This window comes from Euprymna scolopes, chromosome 26, assembly GCF_053919585.1.
Source record: "Euprymna scolopes isolate OS-2025 chromosome 26, ASM5391958v1, whole genome shotgun sequence".
NCBI lineage: Eukaryota > Metazoa > Mollusca > Cephalopoda > Sepiida > Sepiolidae > Euprymna > Euprymna scolopes.
The window spans coordinates 95726629-95752874 of record NC_136507.1 but is presented as its reverse complement, the minus strand read 5'-3'; the positions used below and the strand labels follow the sequence as shown (position 1 = coordinate 95752874).

The following is a 26246-nucleotide window of genomic DNA, read 5'->3' as shown; positions in this document are numbered from 1 at the left end:
CGTCGTTGTCATCATCATCATCATCATAATCATCATCGTCATCATCATCATCATATTCGGTTTAACATCCGTTTTACATACTGGCATGTATTTGACAGTTTTAAGAAATTGACTTCCAAGGTAACCTAACTCTACCCAGCTTTTTATTTATCCCTCTTTCTCAGGTTCTTTTTTATCATTTCCTCTCATATTTTTCTTATCCCCCCCCCCCTGTGAACTGAACCTGCTACCTAAACTATTTTACACCGACTAACCCAAGAACTCACATCCATTCTTTCAACGTGATCTTACCATCAAAGTGTCATGTTCTGGACACATCTCCCTATACTACTCTTACTCTGAGGACATTTAAGACTCACATTACACATATGTATATTTCTATTATATATTCTGTGAGATTGTAAGTAATTGTTTATACACAGATATGACAGAAATAAATAGATGAATATTTATTTAAATTATGTATTTTATTTTTTCTATTATTTTTCCATATGTAATTTCAGGGATTGGCAAATACTGTAGCTCAGTTTTACAGAAAAATTCAGTGTTTTGCTGAACTGGAACCAGCCTGTCTGGCTCGAATCATTCAGGGTTGTTCAATGGTAAATATAATATCTTGATCCTACAGTTGAACTAGGAGAGTACAACAATTGAACATGTTCATGTGATGCGAATATGAACATTTGTTTATTGTCTTTATGTTGTGTTGTTGAATGTCTATATAATTTATATCATATATATACACGGTTTTCTCAAAATCAACACAAAGACAGATTTAAAAGTATAAGCTTTATTTACTATTACGCTTCTAGTTCATTGACAAGGAGGGAGAGATTAGATGAAGGGGTTGGTTGGTCTGTGGCTTGCTGACCAATAGGTGTCAAGATGTCAAATCACGCTCGTTGCTGTACTTACTTTCTTCTTTTTCTGTTGTTTATTTTTCTCTTATATAGTCACAAATCGACATTCCTGGAATTATAAGCATCAAGACATTACATTGTTCTTTTCTATTTTGTATTGTGCAATTCATAACTTTTGTCTGAAAATCATTCATATGAATCCAAACGTAAAAAAACTAAAAGTATTGGAAGCATTGTATATAAGAGCTAAACAGCCAAAAATTAACAATGTAAATTTTGAAAACAGTAATAACATTTTACAGTGCCTGGGTACGTAACCATGTTTATATATATATATATATATATATATATATATATATATATATATATATATATATATATATATATATATATTGAATTATATATGCGTGTGTGTCAGCACATATAGTTACATATGTATATCTCTATATATGTTATAATTTAAATTTATAAATTAATAAATTAAAATAAATCACTATAAGTTCCATACCATATTTAAATCACACTTTCAAACCATTGTACATTAATTTTAGCCACGTTCTTAACACGTTAAAACGCATTATTTTTACATACGAGGCGCTTCATTATTTCAAGTAATTTAAATGTAATTTGAACTGAAGTATATAAAAGAATCCAGATTTTCAACGAAACAGTAATCAAAACTTAAGAAAATCAGTTGAATGTATCTGCAAAAAGAAAAGAAAACAAAAAAAAAAACAAAAAAAAACAGATGCACTAAAAATGACTGCACAACCTCCCTACACAAATTCGACTATGGCATAAAAATGACCATTCGAAAGATGGAAAAATTACAAAAATAAAGATCATTAAGCAAAAACATTCCGTGCCATTTAACTATATCTGTACGAATATATATATATATGTCAGGACATGTTATATGCTACTGGTACCATGTAACCCAGTACTACCTACCTCATGGTCAGGTCACCGGCGACTAAACTGGTTCCCCCACCATACTTGTTTGGTGAGGAGAGTGGCTAGTCTCCCTGAAGGATTAAAAACAAAACCTTCCAAAGGGCGAATGAACCCTTTTTCGGGGTCAACGGCCAACTAGCACCGTCTGTTTGTGTATATATATGTGTGTGTTGGGGTGGAGAGGGCTCCCGTAAGCCATGGTGATGGCAACCTTTCTAGGAGAAGCAAATCTCTGATTTAAAAAAACCATAAAGCGGGAGACCAATACCCGCATTAAGCTGGTCAACAGTTTAACTTATTGCTGGCTATCTTGCTCTTGCTTGTTGCTGGATCTCAAGATTTTAAACTGAGAGATAGACTTAGCTGTCGTACAAAGCTAAGACCCTGTAATATCATCTGTGTACAGATACTCCCTCAGGCATTTGTCTATTAAAATGGTCCTGTGGCGATGGAAGTCATTTTTGGGCTCATGGATTTTAAGTGTCTGAGAGAGTGGCACTCGTCTGACAAGACGTTGCAATCATCATATATATATATATATATGTGTGTGTGTGTGTGTGTGTATATGTGTGTATATATATGTGTGTGCGTGTGTATATATATGTGTGTGTGTATATATATGTGTGTGTATATATATGTGTGTGTATATATATGTGTGTGTGTATATATATATGTTTGTATATATATGTGTATATATATGTGTATATATATATGTGTGTAATATATATATATATATGCGTGTGTATATATGTGTGTGTGTATATATGTGTGTGTGTTTATATATGTGTGTGTATATATATATATATCTATATGCGTGTATATATATATGCGTGTATATATATATATATATCTATATGCGTGTATATATATATGCATGTATATATATATATATATGTATGTGTATATATATATGTGTATATAACTATGCGTGTATATATATGTGTGTGTATATATATATGTGTGTATATATATATGCGTGCATATATATGTGTGTGTGTGTGTGTATACATATATATATATATATATATATATATATATATATATATATATATATATATATATATATATATTAGTGGAGAGATAGGACGTTGCCCGGGATTGAATGAGGATCAACGAATGTTTCACCTTCTTATGTTTTATTGCCATCAAAATCAGTGAAATTTTTCAATCAAATCAATCTCTAGTTGGGGACCCATCGCGATGGACCTGCATTCCCGCACGACTTAGACCTCAATATCTTGTAGTTTACATTGATTGATGACGATGATTTGGGGCTTGACGTGATTTAGATTATTCAGTTCTCATCTTGAGTGTTTTTTTTTTTCAGAACGTTTCAGTCGATATAACGTCCTTTTCCTAAATTGGAAGTCATTCCAGACAATGCATGAACCACTTGATGTAAGAAGCTAAAAAACATTGGTAAAAAACTAACAAACAATAAGTGTTGAATGGAATAGATTCTTACCCAGAAAACAATAATTCTTCTCCATATTACGAGGCTGTCGAAAGTAAAATCATTCACTTTCTACTCTCCTTGGGTTTGAACTTGGAAATTTTTTCATCAAACTCTGGGAACCTACATGGAATTTTGAACGGACACTTTATTTGATCCATGGGAGTAGCATGTCCTCGTTTAGTCAACCATGACTGGGTGGAAGTCCTAAGTAATTCAGAATTGTATTTTTGAGTGTCGCCCACACTGAAGATTGAACCTTCAACCCCCAGCAGAGTGTAACTTTACAACTGAATTTTACCAAATACTTTATCAACTACAGTCTACAAGGACTGGTGGTGTAGTTGATACAAGGTTCTGTTCAAAAGCTTATACAGATTCCTGAGTTCGACTGATAGATTTGCAAGTTTAAAAAGATGCATCTAAAGAAGATCGGAGATTACATCGGCCGAAAAGCTGTGAAAATAACACTGAAGATGAGAACAGTAGTTTGTGAATCCAAATAATATTAATCATCAATTCTCATCTCAAAAATTCAGAAACAACTTATGTTTATTGTTGTCATGACAACCATGTTTAGTATCAGCATCTCGTTGTTACTCGTTTTCTTTTCAGGAAGGATGCTGGACTTGCTTTTTGGATGCAAATAAACTTTCTTGCACCTGCCTGGCTGTAGTAATGGATCACATTGCTGAAGTCACCAACATTGTCAGGATGACTTATTATGAGATCAATGAGAAAGACCAGGTAAGCTTATCTTGTTTGAATCGCAATTTTACTGGTGCCGTTACAAGACAGAGGAAACAAACAACTACTTTGTTGAAAATTAAAAATAACTAAATATATTATTATATTATTATAATGAAAAGAAAAAATATGATTCACCACTATTCACACTAATATTCATCGAAAATGATAGAATTATGTAATTTTATGTTTCATGTTTAAATTATTATCATTTCTAATGACCTAAAGAAAAACACAAATGCCACCTCCGACTGTTTGTTTTGTGTATATCTTAACACTGACGAGTGCAAGTACTTAGTAAAAATTAAAACTCATATATATATAGCAAACTTTATATATATATATATTATAATGGCTGAAACAATTGTTTGCTCCTATGATCAATAAAAATTTTTTTGACGAACATAATGAGTTTTATTCCCAGTAAAGAAAAAGTAATTACAGAATTAAAAGTATGTATAATTATAGTCTTGCAGTATTGAGCTATTTAAAGAAACTTTGTGCTGTCAAAAATTTATATTTGACTAGACGGGGAGGGGCACCCAGTTTTACTCGGTCATAAAATATGCTGAAGTATATTTTAATTCGTGCAAATTGCATGTTTATTATTATAGTACCAATTCTTTATTGTACCTAATATATAGTGCTGATTTCAAACGTTTAAAAAAATTGACTTGGGTGCCATCAGCTGGAATTGAAACAAAAACATTTAGCACTCCAGCTGCATTCCCTACCATTTGAACTATCGACAGATAGATAAGAAAGATTTAAAATTAAACCATTTCAAGCTAGGAATGAATTTGCGCATGTGAAAAAGTAATAGAAATATATCAGCAAGTTTAAATGAACAATTTGTATTTTAACTTGCTGACATATTTCTGTACACGTCATTCATCCATCCAAACAAAGATTTTACTCGATATAAAGCATATGATTAGTATTTCCTGTTAATTTCAGTGTTATGTGATCAGTAGTTTAAAAGTTTATCGTGTGATATTTTCACACACACATCATACATACATGTACAGTTTTATTTATATAGAATAGAAAACTTTATTTGAAAAAAAAAAAAAAAAAAAATATATATATATATATATATATATATATATATATATATATATATAATGGGCGGAAGTCACTCGAGAGCTGTTTCAGCTATCATCTCATCAGGAGAAAATCGATAGCGTAAAAATAATACTATGTCGAAAGTAAAAACTTCTGATGGGGAACTATTGAATGTGTCAAAAATTACGGGGACACTAAAATAAAGTTTATTAACGTTTAAAAAAAACGATTAAAATAATGGCACAACGAGGGGGGGGGGAAGAAAAAAAAAGCTATTGGCCAGCATTTGGTTGACAACCCGTGCTGTGCCGATAGATATAAAATTGAATGGTTCGAGGCGGACTTCAGAAACCATTTAAAGATTTTGGAGTCTGTCTCTATTGCGGTGCGGAAACCTTTGTACCGGCAGAAAGAAACATCTAACGCATTGTTTCTCTTTGGGGAACTTTGAATCTTTTTTCCCGTCCCCCCCCCCTTGTTGTGCCATTATTTTAATTTTTTTTTTTTAAACGTTAATAAACTTTATTTTAGTGTCCCCGTAATTTTGGGCACATTCAATAGTTCCTCATCAGAACTCTTTACTTTCGACATAGTATTATTTTTACGCTATCGATTTTCTCCTGAAAAACTGAATGTGTGTGTGTGTGTGTGTGTGTGTGTGTGTGTGTGTGTGTGTGGTCACGAATAGGCTCCTATATGGTTGACTATTTTAAAAAACTGATTACATATAATGATAGAAGATGTATCGAGACACAGGAATGGGTAGGTTTGATCTGGCAGAACGGTGGTTCATTAAAATTGTGGGGTCTGCGTTCGCGCCTGGTCCACAAAGTATGGAAATAAAAATTTTAAAATAAAAAAAAAACGTTTACAAGTGTTTTTGATATAGATATACATAAGAATACTATGATAAGTATGTTTTAACTTAAATAGGGATGATATAATAAAATTGTGGGGTCTGCCTTCGCGCCTGACCTCCATAGAATGGAAATAGGCACAAACTTTAATAAAGACTTTTCATATCTATCTGCGTAAGTATACTTTGATAATTATGTTTCAATTTGAATAAATATGGTATAATAAAAATTATGGGGTGTTCGTTCGCGCCTGACCTCAATAGAATGGAAATATGTCACAAAGTTTAATAAGGTTTTTTAATATAGATCCACAGAATATTGTGATAAGTGTTTCAGTGTAAACAGGTATGGTACAATAAATTATGGGGGTTATCTATTTTATTTTTACTTTCATCATATTTTGGTTTGGTTTTGATACCCCCAAATTCGAAGCTATCTCTTTACAACCCTTCCTTTTCATAACCTATCATACTTTCATAAATCAGTCCATTTTCTGTAGGTTGTTTTTGAACCCAGTCAACGACGGGTACTTTTGCTAGTATATATATATATATATATATATATATATATATATATATATATATATATATATATATAACTTTTGGAATCATTGTTATATATAGGTGCGATATAATAGTCACTAAGTGAAAAACTATAAGCATTGATTTTAAAATTGGAAACTATCAAAGTAATCCAAATCTCAGTATACCAGACATAGCAATTAAGGAAATAGGAAAAATAGATGAGGACAATAGAATTGAAAAACTTACAATATTTATTGATCCATCCAAAATTCAAACAAGGAATTATAATAATGAAAAATCCTTGATCCATGGATTTTCAAAGATATGCTTTTTTTCTCAGAAGATAAACATTAACAAAAAATGTATTAATGGTTAGAATGAACTTATCTGTTTGTGTGCAGAATGGTCTCTATCAAAGTACACTGTCAATTTTTGGTCTATAGACTTGGAACTTAATATTTAGGGTATTTAGATCTGTCGGACTTAATTGATTTGCTTTTAACTGGTAAAAATAACTGCTAAAGGGATTAAAATTAAAAAATTTGGAACTTGACAAGTGCTTACAGTGCCCCTTGACGCATGCATCAAACATACATTTATATGTTAAAGTTGGTTCATCTTTAAAACGCATTTTACCACTGAGCAGCCTACAAGTTGTATATATATATATATATATATATATATATATATATATATATATATATACGAAGGAAGAGAGGGTATATTTAAATGCTTTAAAAACGGTTTTAATCGATTTTCTCAATAACTTCATCAATTTTAATGTTTTAACTCAACGTACCTGACGAAAACTTGTGAGAGTCGAAAATGTTTGCAGGTATGACACACTTGAGCAGAAGGTTAAACTGCCAACTCGAAAGAGTAAGAAACAGGAATTTTCGCTATTGTTTAATTCAACCTGCATCGAAGGAAAAATGCTACATATACAAGGTTGGATAGAAAGAACAGGTGTTAAAAAATCATGAAATATAAGATTTTATTGAAAATGAGATAATTTTTCTTCAGTTTATTCAAAAAACTTTGCAAGTTTATAAAGTCACGTGTGGAATATGATATCTTTCATGTGATGCCCATTTTGGTGATGCAGATGTGAATGCGTTTATGAAAGTTTGCATCCACTTTTTGCTGTCTATTTCTGCAATTACTAGACAAATCTCTTCCTTTAATTCTTCAATGTCACATGTTTTTTTTCCTGATAAACACGTTCCTCAAGAAAAAAAATCATATTCGGACAAGACGGGGGACCGGCAGGCCATGGATTTTTAGCAAATCTGAAAATAAGCCGTTAGCCAAAATATTTCTGAGAACATTCATTGAATTCCTGGAAATATGTGCTGTTTCATCGCGCTGAAACCACACACGTCAGATTGGAATTCGATTTCTTAACTCAGACAGAAAGAAATTATTGTAAGATCCAATCAAATCAGTTTATCCTATAGCACACCATATTGTTATTTTTTGGTTATGCAGTAGCTTTTAATGCAGTTCTTTAGGACTTTCTCCAACTTAATAATGACATTTCGATGAAAATGGGCTTCATTACTCATTTAAAAAAATGAGGTCTCTATTTCGTTTCCCAAGTTCGACAGGATACATCTGAAGAAAGTAGGAGGTTACATCGGCCGAAACGTTGTTAAAATGACACTCAAGATGATAACAGTAGTCCGAAGAATCCAAACAATATGAGGTTGTTATTTGCTTTTAAAATTACTTCCCTCCGACGAACAAAGCAAAGCTGCTTCTCATAGTCTGCTTGCTGAAGCTTTTGTGTGATGACTAATCTGGATGGATGGAAGTAAAGCTCTACATATAAACTACGCCTTGTAGATTGAGCACTAATTTCAACGGCAGCAGAATTTTTCTGAGCAGATCTCTTCGGACTCCTAAGAATAGCTTCCCGAATGCGCTTCACATTATGTTCTTGCCGCCCCAGAAAGCTTTCTTATGCAGTGTACCTTTTGTGCAAAGAAAATGAACCCAGTTTAGAATTGTGTCTTTTTGGGGAATTGTCTGATGTCGAGTTAGGTTAAGAATGCCAAGAAAATTCTCTCTGAACATCTATGGCTGACTCGTTACTTTTCACGTAGCTATCGTGTGCAAAACCTTATGTTTAATTGTCCACATTTGGAACTTTTATTTGAAACAAACAAAATACTTCATCATTAAATTATAAACTGGCATGTCTTTGCTATTTGATGTTTTTCTAGTAATATGGCATAGAGAAATAGCAATTAAAAAAAAACTGCTACTTCTGCCTCATCCTTTATATATATACTACCATATATATATATATATATATATATATATATATATATATATATATATATATATATATATATATATATATACACACATACATACATACATATATATATATATACATATACATATATATATATATAATCACATTACTTAATATTGAATTAGCTCTAGGACATTTAACTATCGAGCTTATTATATATCTAAATTACAACGAGCATTTCCTGTATTTTAATTAAACTAGTAATTTCACTATTACATTAAAATACACTTAGCTCTTTAGACTATTATTCTAATCTCCTTTAAATTATATATATATATATATATATATATATATATTTGTGATGGGACGATTCCAATATTTTTCCCGATTCTGATACAATTACCGATTTCATACTAAATTCGGATACAATTACTGATTCCGATTCTTTATAAATCTCTAAATATTTAACTATAGAATGGTTATTTTTCACGATTACCGTAAGTAAACATGTATATATTTTCTCAAACGTAAAAACACGCTTGTGAGTGGATGATCTATAGATTTTAGCGTTACTGGAAGTTTAAATCAATGAATATTATTATCGTATTCTTACAACTATAGGTGGAAGATTTTCTTCTTAAGAAGATCAAATAAAAAAAAAAAAGATAATTAATGGAATTGTTTTTGGCATCAGAAAGTAGACACAAATTTTTTCCGATTTTGGTACCGATAACGCTACTCCAAGTGTCCTGACTTTTCCGATTCCCGATTCCGATTCTGATTAATTTTCCTAACACAAATGTTTTGCCTTTAATGAGCACATAGCTGATAAATGACATAGTGATTTACTGAACATTTCATTGACAGGAGTTTTCAGAGGAAACAAGAAAAAATACTTAGGTAAGTTTTTGATTGGTTCAAGGTGATTTGGATTTTTGTCATGTGACAAGTTTTGTCACAGATTCCAGAATATTCCGCCCGTGGTGGACATGTTTGTGTGTGCAACATGGTTTTTTTATTCGTTTCTAATGTTATGATTTTATCATCTCAATATCTTGTATTTCTGTTTATAACTGTATTGAAGGCTCCAGCATCAGATCGCAGCATCCAAAATACTGAAAACTCTTCTAGTCTCATTCCATTCTTTGGAACTTTGGTGAGTTTATTCGGTACTTATGCAGAGAATGACCCGCTTTTTCTTGGATATTGCGTCGGCATATTCCGGCAGCTTATGTAAACTGTAGGAATATGGTGAAATGTTTGGCCAATAAAAATCGCTCCACCAGACGACAATACAGACGCGCTTGTGCAATAATTTAAATCATTATGTTATAGTCGCTGAGAAAAGGTTCTTTCGTTTTGCCAATTACCAATGAAAATTAATCAGAAGCAAACAACGCAACAACATTTAAAAGCAAAAAAAAGAAAAGAAAAGAAAAAGATGAGAATAATAGTCCAAATAATAATTTAAAAAAATAATTATAAATCCTCATCTCAAAAATATATATTCATCACATCAAAAAAGTGGAATGGACCCGAATTTATTAATAACAAAATAAAAAATTAAAAAATAAACTTGGCGCTATTTGCGTTTTAAATTTGTAACGGTTGTGTTCGTTGGGAAAACAAATAAACCAAATATTTTTTTCACTATTCACCAATAACATCCAGTGTGAGTGCATCTAAAGATGGCCGGAGGTTACATCGGCCGAACTGTTGTAAAAAAAACAAAACAAAAAAAAAAAACACAAAAAAAAAACAACCGAGATGAGGATAATAGTCCAAACAATACCAAAAATAATTATAAAAACAAAAGTTTTTCCCTACTTTTAACTGAAAAAAAAAATACATAAAAAAACAGAGCAGACAAAAATAAATTTAAAAATATATAAATAAACAGTACGTCTATTTATTTTTTATTTATTTATTTGCGGACTATTATCATCATCCTCGTAGTTGTTGTAGTTGTTGTTGTTTCATCACGTTTCGGATAACTATTGAGACAATGCTCACCCGGAACTGTAGAGATTCAATACCTCCATCCACTGCCCTTCAAGGCCTGTGACGCAGTGGATAGAGGCATTGTATCTCTACGGTTCCAAATGAATATTGTCTGAAGATAGCGGTTTCAATCCTACTCAAAACAGGCCAGACAACAATAACAACAACAACAACAACTATGAAGATGAGGATAACAGTCCGCTAATAAATAAATAAATAAATATACAAATTATTAATCTCAAAGGATTCCAATAAAAAAAATATATAAACAGTTCGTCATAAAAATGATTCCTTTTGTAGCCCCCCCCCCCCGTAAAAATTCATAAAACAGAAACATTTATTAAAAAAAGAAAGAAAAAAAATACAAAAACAAACATTTTTTTTATCCTAGTAGTAGTTTACCATAAATTTCTTGTTGGTAGCGGCCATTTGTCTTCACTGGAATTTGAGTGGCAATAAGCCTCCCCAAAGTCCTAGTCCTCTTCGTTCTCATCCAGTGGAGGCCTGGTTGCCAGTCGTGCTGACGCCAGTTTTTTTCGGGGGGGGGGGGTGAAAGGGGGGGGGGAATGGAGGAGTGGAAGGGGAATAGACACATTTCACTTTTGGTGTACCAGTTCTCTTGGTTGCACATTTTTGTTTCATTTTTGTTGCAGTTTATATATGCCTGGTTAGAATTTGTCGCTCATGTGGACTAGTTTCTGCACTTAAGGGTTTCCCTTAAGATTTCAGCTGCTTTTAGCTTTACCGTTCGTTGCATAATCTGTTCTCACGTTGATTCCGATTTCTCTTTTTTTTCAAGATTTTGGGACTGTTCCTAGTGCTCCTACAATTATTGGTAGTATAAGATTTGCTATTTAAGAGGAGGGACCGGACGAGTGTGAAGTTGTTTTTGATAAATGTTGCTATTTGTTGGGGATAGAATTAAAGTTCATTTTCTCAAATTTTCGAGTAGTAGTGTTCCTCTTTAAGAGGTTGGATGGGTGTTATTTTTTTTCTTCTTTATTTATTATTCAAAAAGTTTGAAAGGGGGATATAATATTTTTCGAAAGTTTGAAAGGGGGATATAATATTATTCGAAAGTTTGAAAGGAGGTTAAATCTTGGTATTATATTGATTTTCTTCGGGTTCCATATTCCTTTAAGTTCTCTGGCAGTTTCTGCATCATCATCATCATCATCATTGCTATTATTATTATTATTATTATTGTTGTTGTTGTTGTTATTATTATTATTATTATTATTATTATTATTATTACTACTACTACTACTACTATTGGCGGTGGCGGCTCATAAGGAGCTTTCACACAGGTCATCAACAATCTCTCCTTGAAAAAACCTGTGGTGTTCCCTGGAAGCTGAGTAACAACAAGTTTCCTTAAATTTCCAGTACTCTCAACCTTTTCTGATAACATTTGCCAATGAATTTGCATTATCAACAACCGCTTACCATTGATTTCTCGCTGACAGTGGCCATTGGTCTCCACTGCTAAGTGGCAATAAGCCTCTCCTAGGTCCCAGTTCTCTTTGCACTTGTCCAACAGAGGTCTGGTCAGTGCTCTCTCCTTGGTCTTTCCATCCTCCTTGACCCTTCTCGGCTATTAGGTATCACTCTTTTGGGGGGGGGGATACGGTGATGGGGCAATGGGAAGAGGTGGGAAGGGGAAAGAGAACTTACAGGTATGTAGCTTTAATGTTCTTGGTTTCATGTAACGCTTCTCCATGTTTTGTCTCTGCAGCAGTTTGTCTGGCCTGCTCATGTGGCTCATGTGTATCAGTCTCCGCATTCAAGGGTTTTTCTTCATATTTCAGCTGTTTTCATTATTGTTATTCATTGTATCTTTCTAGTCATTCCTATGATTCCAATTTCTCACATTCTTTTTTCAAAGTTTTTCGGAATTGTTCCTAATGCTTTTTTTTTTTTTTTACACAGTGATCACCACTTATCAAGGCCCGGAAGCCACTCAGGGATAAGGGTTATTGCAAGTACATTACGTTAGTGTGGAGATTTGATGAAGTGTTTAATTAAGGGGGCGGTTCATTAGGAATTTGTTAACGTTGGACTTGAACACATCCAAGTTGTAGTCCGGTGGGAAGCAGGCAGATGGAACAGAGTTCCACAGGCGTGCAGTTCTAAGAAAGAAGCTTTGTTCATGGAATCCGCATTTTGATTTAGGCACAGATATAGAGTGGGGGAAATTTTTCACAGTGGATTCAGCTAGACGGGTGTTTTTCGTGAAAGATTGGCGAGGGGGGACCAGAGATTGGAGTTCAGACGAGCACCTGCCATGGAAATAATGATAAAACAAGGATAGGCTCGCAACGTCTCTTCTGTGGGAGAGAGGTTGCAGGGTACAGAAAAGGGCATCCCCCACTAAGCCACGAAGTCTATTTTGTACTCTGTCAAGGCAGGATAGGCTGTTTTTAGCAGCTCCTGCCCAGATATGGCAACAGTATTCCATCCTTAAACGTACTTGGCTTTTATATAGATAGAGAATTGCATCAGTAGTAAGATATCTTCGGGAGAGGTAGAAGGATCCTACCATCTTTCCAGCGACCTTGGCAACAGACTTGATGTACTTGTTCCATTTCAGATCAGGAGTAAAGGTCAAGCCCAGAAGCTTGTCAAAACATGGGGCCTCACCCAGACGAGAGCCATCCATCACAATTGATGCCAGATGGGGATCAGAGCGTTGATGATGTAAGGATAGGAGTTTGATTTTGGATGCATTAAAGGTAACCAGCCACATCTTCCCCCACTGAACCACGCGCTCGAGATCAGAGGAGAGAGAATCAGAGAGAACTTTGTCATTTACAGCCTTTGATGTGTTGCCGTAGATGGTCGTGTCATCAGCATAGATGTCAGCGAATGATTTAAGTATGTGTTTAGGGAGGTCATTGATGTAGATCAGGAAGAGAGTTGGGCCCAGGATTGACCCCTGAGGGACTCCAGCATTTATATTGCAGGCCTCCAATTTTTGTCCATCTACTACTACTCTTATGAGCCTATCGGAGAGAAATGATTTAATAATTGAGAAAACATTTCCAGTTATGCCGTAGCTGGAAATCTTGTGAAGTAGACCCTTATGCCATATTTTGTCGAAGGCCTTTGATATGTCAAGAGCAATTGCCCTAGAAAGGAAGCCTTTGTCAAGAGATTCACTAATCCTGTGGGATATAACCGTCAGCACATCTGCGGTAGATCTTGCAGAGCAGAAACCATATTGTATGTCACTAAGAAGGTTATTCCTGCTGAGGTAGTTGACTATTTCTCTATTTAATATGGATTCCAGCAACTTACTCATAACACACAGGATACTTATTGGTCTGTACTGAGAGGGAGATGACTTATCACCTGAATTCTTAAATACAGGGCAAACTGATGAGGTCTTCCAGGGAGTTAGAAAGCACTTCTCCTTAAGGCAGCGCTTAAATAGTTTCGTAAGTATGGGAGCAAGTTCTGGTTGAAGCTTTTTTAACACTATAACTGGGATGCTATCAGGGCCAGTTGCTTTACTGGAATCTAGGTTCTTGATTAGCTTGGCGACCTCGTGCACGGATATTTGTATGTTACCTAGCTTGTTCTGTGTTATAGGAGGAAACATGGGGAGTTGATGGCCTTCGTCGCATAGGGTAGAATTAGCTGCAAAGTTCCTTGCAAATAGTTTGGCCTTGTCTGACGCTGACGAGATGACCTCTGGTCCATTGATAATGGTTGATAGAACGCACACTTCTGTTCAGGATCCTATTTGTTATTTGCCAAAACTGGTGGGAACCAAGCCGCTGATCAGCTACCTTGGATTTAACAGACTGGGCATATAGCTCTCTTGCATTTTTTATTACTCTTTTACAGTGGTTGCTGGCAGTCCTGAAAGCAGCTTTAGTCTCAGGGCATCTATTACGTTGGTAGCTATGGAAAAAGTGCTCCTACTATCATAGGTATTATTCTGATTTTCTTCATCATCCATATCCATTTTAGCTCTCCGTTTTTCTTTTTGTTTGGCATTCAGCCAGTGATCAGCTGTAATAGCAAAGTCTACGATTTGACAAGATTTTTCTTTCTTGTTAATTATTACAACATCTGGTTTTCTTGCTTGGATGGGTTTATCTGTTTGTATGTCCATGTCCCATAGGATTTTATGATTCTCATTTTCAAGTAGTTGCCGGCTTATGTTTGTACCATTTGTCTGTGCATTCGAGCTGTAGTTGTTTGCATAATTCCCAGTGTACTGCCCTCCCCACTTGGCCATATATATTCTTATACTCCTTTTGGGCCAGTTTGCTGCATTCACTTACTATATCGTTTCGTCTCTTTGTCTGCAGAGTCTACATTTGCTGTTTTCTTGTGTTTTATCGATCTTTGTTTTGATGTGGTTGGTTCTTATCGAGTTATCTTGTGCTGCAGTTATTAGGGATTCAGTTTCTTGGTTTACGTGTCCTTTTCGCATCCATGCTCAAGTGTTTTCGTTATTCTCGTCTTTTTTCATTCTTATGAATCTTCCATGTAGTTGTTTCTCTTCCCATTTTTCTTTTCTCGTCTTATCCTTTGTTTCTGTTTTTTCAGTGTCTCTTGTTGTCATAATTATTATTTTCAGTGTTCTGCATTATGTATTTGTCTAGTTCTTTTTTGTGTCATTCACACAGTCTTCTATACTAACCAGTTCTCTGCCGCTGTCTTTCCTTTTCATGTAGAGTTGGTCAACATCGTCCTTTGTGCATTGTGCATGGCCATGAGTTTCCTAGTCTTCTGATCGAACTGTCTCAGTTCTTCTTTAGTCCAGTCTATGAACGGTCCAGAGTATCTTACTAGTGATACTACCTATGTATTTATACCTTTTATTAAGTTTATGCTCTATGATTTACTTTCCAGGAGTTTTCTTGTATCCTGAGGTATTCCTTTCCAATTCTTTCTTTCATTTCTGTTGCTTTGATGGCGTCTGTTGTTGTTGTTGTTATTGTCGTCGTCGTTGTTGTTGTTGTCGTCGTTATTATTATTGTTGTTGTTGTTATTATTATTATTATCATTATTATTAATATTATTTTCGTTATTATTATTGTTATTATAATTATTATTATTATTATTATTATTATTATTATTATTATTATTATTATTATTCAATTTCTATTTTTTGGAAAATTACTATACGATAAATGGTTTCCATTATGATGTTTTCCTTTTTTTCTAGTGATTTAAAATTTGATTATCGCTCAACATATTCCAGTGGATTATGTAATCTGCCGAAATATGCAGACGCAACATTCATGAAGGAGCGGGTCATTCGCGCCATAAGTACCGTTTATTGATTAACGGTGGAACATGCGGCGTTTTTAACTAACATTTCTAAGTATGGAGATCAGATTTTTATATTTTCAGATGACTCAAATATCTTCCAAAGTTTTTTCTCCATCTCTCCAGAAAATTAATAATGTCTTATAATACTAAATCAGTAGTGACAATAACGATATAGCCAGAGATTATAAAATATGGGGTACTTATGCACATATGTTACCGTGCTGAAACAATAACGTTATTATTAAGAAAGCCATTCTTAACATGAGTAGGATAGGATGTTCTGTAACTATTCTGTACTTTCACCTAACAAATAATTTTTATGAATTAAACGATCGTTCTACTCTCTGCTCCTCTATCTTTCGCTCTTTTCCCGCACATGAGAAACAAGCATATCCGCATATATTTTTCGTTCAGCTTTGAGTTGTTTCAATTTATTTTGAAATAAAAAAAACTTTCAAGCAGTTTCAGAATGTAAAAAGTATACAGGTCGATAAACAATTAAATTTATTTGGTGAAAGTTATAAGTTGTAATAATATTTTAATTTCTGGGCTGTTAAATATAAGATCTCAAAGCTGTACGAAAATTTGGGCAACCATGTTTCTTTTTCATGGAGAGAGAGAGAGAGAGAGAGAGAGACAGACAGACAGACAGACAGACAGACAGACAGAGACAGATTGTTGAACGAATTATAATTCTGAATTAAAAAAAATTAAAAGCAGTTTTAAAACGTTAAAAAATATGCAGATCGGTAGATAGTTACATTTCAACGACCTTAGTTAAAGTTATTTATCATATATATATATATATATATATATATATATATATATATATATATATATATATATATATATATATATATATATATCGTTTCTTAGCTGTTAACTATACTGCAAGATTATCTAAATATCGCCATCTTGCCAGCCGCAGTCTTAGACTTCAACATTACAAAATATTTACTAAATTAATGCTTGGGTTGCACAAAGCATTAAAAATAAGGATGATTAAGCACCGAAACATCAGAGAAGTGAACAATCTGTATTGTTGCAGTCTTATACAATGGCTTGCAAGAAAGTCACATCTGTAAACTGTAGATTAGGCCTCGTTCATTTCACAACAGATGTTCAATGCACAAATCACAGTAAAACTGGACAACTACAGAATGATTCTCCCATCCCACAAAAAAAAAGAAAGAAAGAAATGCCAATGCCATGCATGGAATCATTAATAAAATTCACAATCCGTTTTACTATCCAACCATCAAATAAACTTAACTCTATATCTGACTTGTTTTATCGCTTTTATGAGATCAGTAACGGCAGACATTTTGGAAGAATTTTTTCCCCAAAAATGATGCACGTGGCGAAAAGTAATCTGTTATTATTGACGGTTATGAAATGTTACCACGATTATTGGTATACGGATGTAAGTCTTACAGGGACTGAGTACAAATGGTTTCTCTTCCATATGGAACTTTTATGATATTTTAAAATTGATTTAAACAAAGGGTTAGAATTTAATGTATTGTCAAGCGGGTTTGAAATACAAACATCCCTTCTAATCAGTGCAATTTCAAGCATAGGATATTAAGAGTTTTTAAATGAATAAAATACTTTTTCATGAAGATGGATTTATAAAGAAGAACCACACTTTTTCAGTGATTGTTTTATTTTATAAACTAACAACTGCATGAGAAATTAATTTTTATTTTTATAACAGTTTGAATTCTTATTTTGATAAGTTTGAATTTTTTATAACAGTTTTGATTTTGATTTTATAACAGTTTGAATTCTTATTTTGATAAGTTTTATTTTTATAACAGTTTTATTTTTTATTTTTATAACAGTTTGAATTCTTATTTTGATAAGTTTTAATTTTTATAACAGTTTTATTTTTTATTTTTATAACAGTTTGAATTCTTATTTTGATAAGTTTGAATTTTTTATAACAGTTTTGATTTTGATTTTATAACAGTTTGAATTCTTATTTTGATAAGTTTTATTTTTTTATAACAGTTTTATTTTTTATTTTTATAAGTTTTAATTTTATTATTTAATTTTATATTGAGAACAGTTTTGATTTTGATTTTAATAACATTTTGAATTATTATTTTAATAAGTCTTAATTCTTTGTTATAACAGTATTACTTTTTTATTTTTATACCAATTTGAATTGTTATTTTGATAATTTTTAATTATTTTTTAGCAGTTTTAATTTTTATTTTTATAACAGTTTGAATTGTTATTTTGACAAGTCTTAATTCTTTTTATAACAGTTTTAATTTTAAATTGATAATATTTTTAATTCTTATTTTTATAACTATTTGAATTCTTATGTTATAACAGTTTTAATTCTTTTTTATAACATTTTTAATTTTTATTTTTATAACAGTTTGAATTGTTATTTTGATATTGAATTTGTTATTTATTACCATTGTTATTGCATGCTTACAGATGACCATTGAAGTTACACTGATTGAAAATCGAACATAGCAGAAAAAAATGTGTTTTTATTATTTTATCCTGATCAATTTCAATAATTGCTTTGTAATTTTTTTTTTTAAATTAATATGCTTGATAAAAATGTTTTTTTTTTTCATTTGTTTTTCTTTGGAATAACTAATTACAATAACTGTACTTATTAGGTCAAAGAAATTTGTGTTAGTTAATGATCATATTGTGTTAGTTAATGGTCATATTGTGTTAGTTAATGGTCATATTTGACCTGACTGCCAAAAGTTTGTAGAGAGCAAGAGGATAATTATAAAACTACATTACCTTATATGCTTTATTGAACATTTTTATGTAAAAATACTTTTAAAAAATGTTTTCCTTATATTTTAATTTAAGAAAATGATTACTCGTTACATTTCCTCCTTGTTTCATTGAAAACAAATTTAATAGTAATATTAATTTTAATAGTAAAATTAATTTTAATAGTAACATTAATCTTAATAGTAACATTATTTTTTTTTATTCTTCATAATAATTTGAAATATGTTTTTTCTTTTATTTATCTTAATAAAAAAGTTGACTCCTCATTGAAAATCAAATTGGTCGATTATACGTCGAGTGAAGCTGGTTCCTCAACTGACATAAACTTTTGGAATTATGGAGTGATAGACATGATGATCCTGAAACAAAACAAACAGTAGAAAGGGTCACGACTTGCCTCATCCCCGCAACAAAAGTGTCCATCTTTGCCTGGCATGTAGTTTGGAAATTAAAGAAATGCCGCAATCGTAGGTTACTGGTTACGACCTAGCTCAAATAGAATGACTGGTTATTGCACTGCAATGAACAAATCCAGCTTAATACAAAAGAAAGATGACATCACAAATTGTCTGTAGTCCTAGATATGACCATAAACTATATCCGATGATGAGGCCCCCAGCTTGTGAGCTTTGGGGAGTGTGGAACCACCCTTTAATTGTCATTGCTCCCATGTCCACTCTGATCCGGAGTGGTAGTACTTGTTAGGGTCCCAACTATGGGCTAAATAGAAACCGACTTGAAAAAAAAAAAAATATATATATATATATATATATATATATATATGTATATGAACAAATGATTAATAAGACATGTTAAAAGACATCTTGAAAAAGAGTTAAAAACATATTTAATTTTAAAAAAGGAAGCACAAGATAAGTGGATAGTCCTTAATCCGCGGAGTTTCGAAGATTTAACTTTTTTGATTCATCCAGCCTTGACAGACGTGTTTTAAATTTTATCTCCAGTGCTTTTCTTTTAATGATTTGGAATTCATTCCATTTGCGCTTTTTTCCAAGGAACTCTGCCTTTGGGATTATTTTGGACCATTTGGAATTTACCCATTGGATTGAAATTTTAAATTCGACCGTTTTGGATTTACCATTTTTGGATTTTTACCCTTCATTGGACTATCCATTCATGTGAAATCTTTTTATCTTTTTCCTTTTGCCTCCTGTTCCCCTTACCTCACCCTTTTTTTTTTTTTAACCAAGTAAGATCTGTGACTTACTTGTAGTTTCATTAAATACTTTTATATGCAAAATCCGATCCTGCATTTTGCTAATTCCTGCCCTCTGATGAGAAGGAGAGTATTTCTTCGAAACTCCACGGATTAAGGACTATCCACTTATCTTGTGCTTCCTTTTTTAAAATTAAATAAGTTTTTTAACTCTTTTTCAAGATGTCTTTTAACATGTTTTATTAATCATTTGTTCATATTATAAGCTCTATTTCCTTTTCGGTTTTATTGAGCTTTTACATCTGGCTGAGTTTATTTTACTTGTAAATATTAACGCTTTAATATTTATAATATATTTTAAGTTTACCATTTTGATTACCTTGGTAAACTTATTGTAATTTATATATATATATATATATATATATATATATATATATATATATTCTATTAAAAGTTTTTTCTTCAAAATCACTGGATTCGGCATTAAATAACCTGAAAAGGGTTGATATACCGTAAAGCAACCAACCAACAAATTATCTGTGTTCTCATTGATTAAAATCACTTAACCGAGATTATTAAATCGTTAGCTGATTGATCTTGAAGTCCAGAGACATATTTTATCACATAATCTTTGTAAGATTTTCTATAATTTTTCGTGACTGAACGATATTTTTTTCTGGGGATTAATTCCTATTTCAGTCACGTAAATTCTTTCTAGTTGAAAACAAACGACGTCGAAGTTGTGTTCGTATTTCTCCCACGATGAAACGGTCGCTTATTTTCCTCAGCTGCAGCACTCTTTTCTTCTTTCCTTATTTCTCAGTCACAACTGATCGTAAACTCGCACATGAAAAACAAAACAATGGACATACACAACAATCTCATAATTAAGCACTTAAATCTTTTCAACGTGAACCTTTCCAACGTAAACCGCCGTCAACGTAAACCGCCGTCAACGCAAACCTTTCTAACGTAAACCTTTCCAATGTAAACCTTTCCAATGTAAACTTTTCCAATGCAAACCTTTCCAATGTAAACTTTTCCAACGTAAAACTTTCCAACGTAAACTTTTCCAATGTAAACTTTTCCAATGCAAACCTTTCCAATGCAAACCTTTCCAACGTAAACATTTCCAATGTAAATTTTTCCAATGTAAATTTTTCCAATGTAAACTTTTCCAATGCAAACCTTTCCAACGTAAACATTTCCAATGTAAACTTTTCCAATGTAAACCCCCGTCAACGCAAACCTTTCTAACATAAACCTTTCCAATGTAAACGTTTCCAACGTAAATCTTTCCAATGCAAACCTTTCCAACGTAAACCTTTCCAACGTAAAGCTTTCCAATGCAAACCTTTCCAATGTAAACTTTTCCAACGTAAACCTTTCCAACGTAAACATTTCCAATGTAAACCTTTCCAATGTAAACTTTTCCAATGTAAACCTTTCCAATGCAAACCTTTCCAATGTAAACTTTTCCAACGTAAACCTTTCCAACGTAAATCTTTCCAATGCAAACCTTTCCCACGTAAACCTTTCCAATGCAAACCTTTCCAGCGTAAACCTTTTCAACGTAAACCTTTCCAATGCAAACCTTTGCAACGTAAACCTTTACAATGTAAACCTTTCCAACGTAAACATTTCCAACGTAAACCGCCGTCTATGCAGTTTCTCAGCTGTCTCAAAACTTGAGTCCTCTTTTTCACTAAATTGTCCCTTTAATCGACCACGTGTCGCCTCGTATGCAAATTACTAGCACCTGCGTTTCTATTTTTTAAAAAATCCACCTACAAAATTACGTTACTTTTTTTTCCTTCTTCCCTCCCTGATCCCGTAATCTTGCCTCCTGATTTACCTTAACTCTAATTCTAATCTTATTTTGAAAAGGAGTTTTGTCTGTTTATTTGACACAATGAAAACTATAGAACTATTAGTAGTTCATATGTGATGATAAGTCAAGAGTAACCTGCTGACTTCTTTTTCATAGGCTTCTGTGAAGGTCGTTACAAAAGTAAAGCCTCCCATTTTTTAACTCGAAAAGTTGAAGAGCTACGAAAACACGGATGATACCATCAAAACGACAGAGCTTTTCTGCTCCAGAATTTATTTTTCTACATAGTCATCTCAATTCTAAATGTACTTCTGCCAGCGATGAACAATGGCTGTGCATGGGCGTCCAGAACACGCTTTGTCATATGAGGATCGTTCCAAAAGTAAAGCCTCCTATTTTTTTTTTACTCAGAAAGTTAAATAGCTACAAAGACAAGTGTGGTACCATTAAAACGAGCAACCGTTTGTGCTCGAGGGGCTGCTTTCTTAGAGTCTCATACCGTCAATATCTACACCAGAGAGCTGAAACATTCAGGACATGATTACATAAGTTCAGTGATTATAGCAATACAATCTTCAATCCCCTCTGATCTATTTGGGCGAAATAAAAAATAGAAGGCATTATTTTTGGAAGCCCTCCTTATATGATGTTTTTATCAATATAAATTAAATTTATTTGGATCCAAATTATTTTCAGAGTGATTAATTTTAATTTGTTATTATATATAAATAGCTCTAAACACATTATAGATTCTCCGGATGAAACTTTCAGAGCGAGAATGCATAAGTTCATTCATCATAATAATGCAATTTGCAATCCCCCTGATCCATATGGGCGGAATAAAAATAGGAGGAATTACTTTTGGAATATCTCTTGTACATCAAGATGCAGAGAAGGATGCCACTTCTTCCCCTCGATTGTTCCACTTACCCTTGATTTTCATCTTAAAATGCTGAGCTTTTTACAAGGGAAAATAAAATACCATTTTTTATTTTTGTTTTTGCTATGGTTTGATCGAGAATTGAACACAAATCTTCCTGTCCCTTAGTAACCATTATAACTCTGTTGCCAAATGTATTGTTCTTTTCCATTATTAAATAGCTTGTTATTTATAAAACAACAACCGAATTAGCTTGTTATTAATAGCACAGCAGCCGAATTAGTTTGTTATTTATAAAACAACAACCGAAGTAGCTTGTTATTAATAGCACAACAGCTGAATTAGTTTGTTATTAATAATAATTGTCCATAAAGCAAGGGTAAATGATGCTCACAATTCGTTAACATCTGCCTCTATTTTTTCAGATTCCAAATGTAAACCCTTCAGTTGCGTTCTTCATGACGATGACAATGCAGACGAGTTCAGATGGGCAATTCCCTCAAAAAGTGAAAAGTGTCTTTCGAACTGTTTCCCTCCTCAAACCGGACACTTTTTTGATTCTGAAAGGAAATCTATCATCGGCTGGATTTAAGGGAGCTGGGTTTCTTGCAGGAAGACTTATGGAAATTGCATTCCTTGCTCAAAATGATCTGTAAGTTAAAATGATACACATCCTTTGAGAATTCCGTTTTGGTGGTGGAATTATATTGTATAAAAATTATATATATATATATATATATATATATATATATATATATATATATATATATATATATATATATATATGACAGGATTATATTGTATAATAATGACAGCTGAAATTATCCTTATCTGTGCTATTATATAAAAGGAACTGTGTGGAGGGGGGAGAGAAAGAGAGCGAGAGAGAGAGAGAGAGAGAGAGAGAGTTCCTTATGGATTCCCAAACGGTTGGGCCGAGTTTCTTGAAATTTCACACAAATATACTTTATGTGCCTGGCAGTGTTCTTATATAGGTTTTGTATTCGAACGTCTTTGATAAGTACCGATAATTGAAAAAAAACATGTGAAAGAAGGAACAGGCGATTTTGAATAAAGTTACATTTTATACAGCTTAACATCACAAGTATATCTGAGAAGTTTTATTCCTTTGTAGCTGTAGAAATTCTATAGTCATAGTGGATGGTGTATGACGTAGAGTCCCTAATATGTAACCCAGCTGTTTTGGAGTCCATCGGGAACGAGCTCACACACACAGTGCCTTTTATGTATAAGTACGAATAAACATAGATGAATAATCTATGCTAATCGTTACTTATATATAAAAGAAAACTGTGTGTGTGAGAAATTGTTCTCTATCAACTCCAAAACGGCTGGATCGATTTTTAAAATAATTTCACACAAATGTACTTTATGTGCGTGGAAGTGTTCTTAGATTTTGTATTAGAGATACCTCCGATAAGTATCAAAAAATCAGTAATAGAAAAAAGATCCCATTCAAGTCATTATATAAAAATAATTTCACAAAATCAACAGTAAGTTCTCTACAGTGCAATGTAGACTGCAATTTATTGTGAACTAAGTCACTGCAAGAGGCATATGAATTTTCCTTCCAGTGCATCGTGGTGGGTCCCTGACTAGAGCAGGCAATCAATCGATTTCAGTGACAATAAAAGGATTGGAAGTGTAGAACATTCGTTGACCCTCATTCAATCCCTACTAGTATTTAATATATATTTATGCTAGTACTTAATATATATTTATACTAGTATTTAATATATATTTATGCTAGTACTTAATATATATTTATGCTAGTATTTAATATATATTTATCCTAGCTGTTTCGACCCGGCGTTTCGCCGCAGTATTTTTACCATCAATTTTTTTTTTTTTTTTTTAACTTTGCATTTTTTTTTTGTATTGTTTTTCTAAAAAAAAGAGAGGTCGGAAGTTACATCGGACGAAACGTTGTGGAAATAACGACCAAAGATGAGAATAGTAGTTCAAATAATTCAACTAATACAAATTATCAATCCTCATCTCAAAAATTCCGAAACATAACCGATTTTGTTTGTTGTTTCTCTCTTAACAAGGCCCGCCATGTACAGCAGCCATTTCAAATTGTCTTCGTTAGTTTCAACCGTGAGGAGAGCTTCTCAGATCCTGGCAACTCGAGATGAAAAATCCTGCGACAAACTGGATACTATTCTTCGACCAGAGAGTCAAGTATCTACTTCCACAAGCAAAGGTAAAAATCTTTGATTCTTTTTTTTTTTTTTTTAATTTTCTTAACATTTTATTTAAGCTGGGGGTGGGGCATCCTACCGAATGCCATACATTCACCCACTAACTCAGATATTCCAACCAAGAGATCTTTATTTTTAAAGATTCTGACCGTCCCTTTAAATGCAGTTGTTTGAATCTATCTTGTACTTTGTTCACCGGGTATATTTTCCAGGTAATTTTAAAAATTCTTTTTCCTGAGTCCAATTGCTCCTATATCTACTGGAATAATAGAGATATTCCTAAGATTACAGTTCTTTTCATGTCATACATAAGACCTTGGTATTTTGCTATCTCTTCCTTCTCCATGATAAAGAACGGAATGGGGAGAATACAAATCTATTTCCATAATGAGACATTTTCTTTTGGGTTTTTTTAAACTTTTCCTTTTGTACTTTCTATACCGATTTATACGTTTTTATTTCCTTTTTATCTTTTTTTTTTTTAACTTTACAGTTTATATTTCACTTCTTCCACTTTTTGTAATGTTATAAAGTTTGGCATCATCTTTTTAAATGCCAAGTGTCCCTCCTAGTACTTACCAATGATCTAAGAAACTAAAATTTAAAAAAAAGCACAATCAACGGTTGATGTTTTTCCTTTAGATCATCAGGAATGGCTCATGCTTTTTTTTTAGTTCAGTCTGGCATCATTTTTTAAAATGCTGCGACCCTATCCATGTACCTACCGATAATAAAAGGAAGAAAAATTAAAGAACATTAAAAAATGAAAAAAAAAGCAGAGTCATGAGTTGGTATTTTATGCTTTAGGTCATCAGAAATGACGTGTGCTTTTTTTAGTTCACTCTTTAATAATTAGGGCTAGCACAACAGCATATATTTTTCATTGTTTTGACTCTCGATTGTGTATCCGTTGATATCTTATATACTTTTATACAGAGTGGTGTGGTTTTCGGTTGATTAACTGTGTCTAACTGTGTCGGATATATACTCGAGCATCAAAACAACGAAAATAATATGCTGTTGTCAAAGCCCTATTAATTATCCTACTGAAATTTAAAAAACAAAGGATTTAAAATGACTTATGTAAAAAAAACAAGAACAAAAAACAAAACAACAAAAAAAAAACAAGTAGTAACTCTAACAACCCTACCTTGAAAAATAAATTCAGATAGAAATCCCTCATCGTAAATAAAAAAAATATCAATGGTGTTATATTTCTTTAAGTCATCAGAAATGATTATAATTTTTTTTTTATATTTCACTGTCTCTAATTAGACCAGGTTGTACACTGACATCGATTTTTTTTTTTTTTTTTTTGCATAATTAAGTTGATTTAAACTTACTTGTGATC

The 26246-nt window shown here is 32.6% G+C and overlaps 1 protein-coding gene across 1 annotated transcript in view; it reads left to right on the top strand.

The window, feature by feature from the left end:
* The window catches only part of LOC145248285 (dynein axonemal heavy chain 5-like), a 280837-nt gene that overhangs the window by 61403 nt on the left and 193188 nt on the right, over positions 1-26246 (top strand). Inside the window, 4 exon segments of the mRNA XM_080110158.1 lie at positions 504-602; positions 3883-4014; positions 23096-23322; positions 24743-24897. Coding sequence (XP_079966284.1) covers positions 504-602; positions 3883-4014; positions 23096-23322; positions 24743-24897 — 613 coding nt within the window.